Source organism: Berghia stephanieae, chromosome 10 (assembly GCF_034508935.2).
Source record: "Berghia stephanieae isolate SIO BIC M18660-M18661 chromosome 10, UCSD_Bste_1.3, whole genome shotgun sequence".
NCBI lineage: Eukaryota > Metazoa > Mollusca > Gastropoda > Nudibranchia > Aeolidiidae > Berghia > Berghia stephanieae.
In genome coordinates this window covers 43,544,699-43,549,698 of record NC_088369.1, presented here as the reverse complement: position 1 = coordinate 43,549,698, position 5,000 = coordinate 43,544,699, and the positions used below count along the sequence as shown (strand labels likewise).

The window sequence follows — 5,000 nt, the reverse complement described above, 5'->3', positions numbered from 1 at the left end:
GAGACTCCTTACCTAATGATGTCCTGTTCATGTTTCAGTTTCGCCTGCTCTTTCATCAGTTTTTCCTGTTTTTCTTTATTCAATTTTGCCATGGCCTCAAGCTCCTCTTCGCGGAGTTTCTTTTCCAGTCTCAGTCTGCTCACTTTAGCCTTGGCTAGGAATTGCCTCACAACTGTGAAAATAAACACATTTATTGTGACTTTATCATTGATTTTTAGAGCAATTTGGGGGTGGGGGGGGGGGGGGGGGAGTTGGGAGGGAGGAATTGAAGCTCGAGGTGGCCGAGTGGTTGAGGCATTGTAATGTCTTTTTAAAGTCATTTTAGTTTATTTAATGATAATGATGATTATGGTGATGATGATGATGATGATGATGATGATATGGTGCTGATGATGATGATGATGATGATGATGATGATGATGATGATGATGATGATGATGATGATATGGTGCTGATGATGATGATGATGATGATGATGATGATGATGATGATGATGATGATGATGATGATGATGGTGGTGGTGATGATGATGATGATGATGATGATGATGATGATGATGATGATGATGGTGGTGATGATGATGATGATGATGATGATGATGATGATGATGGTGATGATGATGATGATGATGATGATGGTGATGACTTGGCCGAGAATGTGGTAATATTCAAAGGAGGTAATCAATTAATTCTATTTGCTGTTTGAAATCATGAAGTTATTTCCCTTTGAATGTCATCATCACAATCTTACTCGCCATCATCATCAACCGTGTCATCATAAGCATCATCATTACAACCATCGTTATCAACATCATCATCATCATCATCATCATCATCATCATCATCATCATCATCATCATCATCATCATCATCATCATCATCATCATCATCAATATAGCAATCTCACCTTTCTGTGACAAGACAATGTTATTCAGCGTTTGCCTCTCCAATTCATCCAGCTTGTTAACTTCGTGTTGTTTCATGAACAGCTTGGTGCGGCCAACCTAGGAGATAATGATAATAATAATAATAATAATAATGATAATAATAATAAGAATTATAATAACAATAATAATAATAATAATAATAATAATAATAATAATAAATAATAATAATAATAATAATAATATAATAATAATAACAATAATAATAATGATAATAATAATGTAACAATTAACCCTTTTCAGACGCAGTTCTGTCTTATTCTAACTAGACCCTACCATGGAGAGAATTCACAGTTAAAATGTGTGAAAGCAACCAGCAGGTATCGCATAAATTTGGTTGGCCATCTTGCCTCTTCATCATCAAAAAATACCAGAGAGCCCCGTCCAGATGGGAATCTCCCATTTTAAAACTGGATTTGTACGTAGCCATCGTTAAGTTATAGATAGAATGCGCTTGGCCAAGGAGTTCACAACATTGCCATCCGGAAGTGTAACGGACCAACACACAAACTCTGTGTAACCATGAACTTTTATAGTCTGGGTAATACAGTTTAGTGAGAACAACTCACAAACGCGGATGGCAAAAACAATAACAAAGGCCTGAGTGGACGTCATCTGCATACTATCTATTGCCTGAAACTGACCAAAAATGACGTCAAAAGGCCAGTCTTTGGTGACAAAAGAAAACAAATCGTGAGTTGTATTCAATAGTTCAACCAAAGAAATGACTTGTTTCCTTGAGCTCTACAAATGACAACTGACTAGACGCTAACAAACCTTCAAAATGACGTCAAACTATAAGTCCTAGATTGTTCTGGTGTTAGGCTATAGATAGTTCGAAGATGACGTCACTCAGGCCTTTGTTATTGTTTTTTTGCCATCCGCGTTTATGAGTAATTCGCACTGAACTGTATCAACCAGACTATAAACGTTCATGGATACACACAGTTTTGTGTGTTGGTCCGTCCGGATGGCAATGTTATGAGCTTCTTAGCCAAGCGCATACTATCAGATCGATCTCAGGAGATTATATATTTTTTTCTTTTAAATCATCTCTCTGTTATGCACTGTATTATGTTTTGTTTTATATACTATATGATCTGTAAACATTTGAGTGTATTCATCTTAGCAGGGACCTGTGATTTTGTCAGGATGAGACATTAAGATGATCTCAAACGGAGTACTTTGATAGTGTGCTCTTGGAATCTACATCTGTTTCCTATTTGAACCAATTCCCCTTTGTCTTCCCTTTTCTTGGGTGCTTTAATCGTAATTCTAGAACATTTAACTAACCCATTCCCTTCCTTTTTACTGGCGCTGATATGACCAAAATGTGTATGAAGCGCCGTAAAACCCTTAAAAGACAATCAAAGCACAACAACATCGATTTAGGCCAATGACAGGTGACGACGAAGAGCTCTGAGGTTCGATTCTTAGCCCAGGCAGGCTGATTTTATTCTAGTTTGGTAATTTTTCATTACACATTTTTTTCGATTTTATCTCTTACACTAGCGCCTGCGCAGGGATTTTTCACTAGGGAATGATTATTAACCCTAAACCAAAAGTAGTAAAAAGTTGAAAAGTTCCAAGCTGTTAACCTATCATGCGGCTATGTGGTTAGCAGTATGACACTCGCTTTCGGAGCGGAAGGTCCTGGGTTCGGGCCTCGCTCGGCGCATAGTTGCCTCCTTGGAAAAGGCTCTTTACTCTCATTCTCAGGTGTAAAATGAGTACCTGGCCGTTAACAGCGTTGTCTCTGTCCGATAAAAAATTGCAACATCGCCTAACAGGCGTTATATCCCGTCCTAAATGTTAAATGTTACTGTTGGCCAGGGACCCATTGTAAAGCGCTTTGAGCACATTTAGTGGATATTGCGCTATATAAAAGCTCGAATTTTTAATTCTTTTTTTTTTTACCATGAAATCTGAAATGCCGTAAGTCTGTAATAACTGGTTGCAAACTGTCACGTGATCCACCACGTCCACAAATCTAGCATCGGATGACGACATGAAGGTCAAGGTCGGATAGCTATGGAGAAAAAAAAAAAGAATTTTTTCCAGTGATTCAATAGGATTCAATAGTCTGATGTCACGTCTGCCCAGCAACAAGTAGCTTGGTTCTAAACAAATAAAATCGGTACATTTTATTATTCATGCTGGCTAGAACGTTTCACATGTCATCTGATCAGAATGTATAAAAGTCCAAAAAAATGATCAAATTAATAAAGTTTTTCTCCTCTGGATACACTTTTTTGCTCGTCGGAGAAGTATTTCATAAGGGCGTTCGCCATTGTTGAATATGCGTCATTACGAGGGAAGTGGCGTCACGACTGTTGAAGCCTATTGAGATAAGTATAACTAACAACGTAAGTCTCACGTTTGAGACTTTTTGCCAAGGTGAGGGTCATTTAAATCTAAATTGATCGATATTTGAAAGACGAATTTTCTGACCAAATTTTTAAATGTCACACCACTAGATCACAAAGCCTCACAATAGAATATTAATATATGACAATGTGAAATTGAATATAAGCTTCAATTTAATATCCGAAAAACAGATAAAATGGACGTTTCGTGTTTCCCCTTTATCAACAAAACAGGATGAATGAAACACTACTGACGTCTGTAGTGTTTCATTCATCCTGTTGTGTAAATAAAGGGAAAACCCGAAACGTCCGTTTTATCTGTTTTTCGGATATTAGATTGAAGCTTACATTCAATTTCACATTGTTATTGATTTATTTCTTCGAGCTTAAAGCAGCACCATTTACAATAGGGAATGAGATTAGCGGAAGAGAAGCGTCCCTTGATTGGACGTCACCTTACAGAGAGAACGTCAATTGGTTTTGCGCATGCGTCTCTCTCGTCCTCGCTTTCGGTGAAGTGTCACAAGCCGCTTTCGCCGGAAGCGAGGACGAGAGACGCATGCGTACAACCAACATGACGGTCTCTCTCTCTAATAACTTTTCCACCGGTGACGTCCAATCAAGGGACGCTACTCTTCCGCTAATCTCATTCCCTATAGAACACTAATAAAATCCTCTCTAGGACTCACAGCTTCAAGAAATGCGGGAAAGTTGCTCTGAGAGAGAATCCATGTTTCCTGATTTTGACTGTCTCCAGGACTCCTGTGTAGTAAAGTTGTCCCTGAATGTAGTCGTTGGAGGTCTTCAAGGGTTGTCGTTCTTTGTTCGGTTTAACACACCTCACGAAATGGCAGGTCGACGCCTCGATGCGAGTCATGAGTTCTTGTAAAGAGTTCTGTGTGCAAAATCGAAAATAATAAACATGGGGAAAAAATTGTAGTCATCTGATGTCATGTCTGAAGAGTTACACATCCTAGTTTACCAGGATGTGAGTTATCATTCTTGCCAAGTGCTATTTATAGGTTTGCCTGATAATTCACAACTTGGCTAAGGTTAACCCTTTCCTTACCAGCCATTTTCAGGATTTCCCCAAAACTTCACACCCAACTAACACAAAAATATATATATATTTTTTCCACTCAAACATAATAGCAGTAAATTCTTGCGATAAATAATTTCTGTAGCAAAACATGCTCTACAACTCACTGTTCATTTTCTTTAAATGTTATGATGTACAAGAGAAATTTGAATAAAAATAATGTTGGTTGTATCGTAACGAATGTGACGATTTTCCTATAGTTGGTACGGAGAGGGTTAATTATAGAATTATATAAATGTTTGTTTTTGATCTGCCTGTGGAATAAGTTCATGTGAATAGGTATTGTTTGCTTAATATTTTTGTTTTGTAATATGAATGAACGATTTGTGGACATCAGATGACTTAGGTTTGTTTATAAATGGATCTTAACCCTATCTTTAACTTTCCAGCCATCGGAAAATCGTCACATTCGTTATGATGATGATGAAGATGATGATGATGATGATGATCGTCATCATCATCATCATCATCATCATCATCATCATCATCATCATCATCATCACCATCATGATGATGATGTACATCTAACCTTAAAATGACACGTCAATGTATTCCCAGTCCTTCTCTGTGCCGATTCCCCTTTCTTGACCTC

The 5,000-nt window shown here is 37.8% G+C and overlaps 1 protein-coding gene across 1 annotated transcript in view; it reads right to left on the bottom strand.

Moving 5' to 3' along the window:
• LOC144955830 (uncharacterized) overlaps window positions 1–5,000 on the bottom strand; it is a 138,913-nt gene that overhangs the window by 103,568 nt on the left and 30,345 nt on the right. Inside the window, exons 20-24 of the mRNA XM_078886027.1 lie at window positions 4,938–5,000; window positions 3,999–4,204; window positions 2,861–2,972; window positions 907–1,003; window positions 13–172 (exon numbers count right to left, since the gene is read on the bottom strand). The exon at window positions 4,938–5,000 is cut by the window's right edge and continues 9 nt beyond it. Coding sequence (XP_078742153.1) covers window positions 13–172; window positions 907–1,003; window positions 2,861–2,972; window positions 3,999–4,204; window positions 4,938–5,000 — 638 coding nt within the window. The remainder of the gene's footprint in view (window positions 1–12; window positions 173–906; window positions 1,004–2,860; window positions 2,973–3,998; window positions 4,205–4,937) is intronic.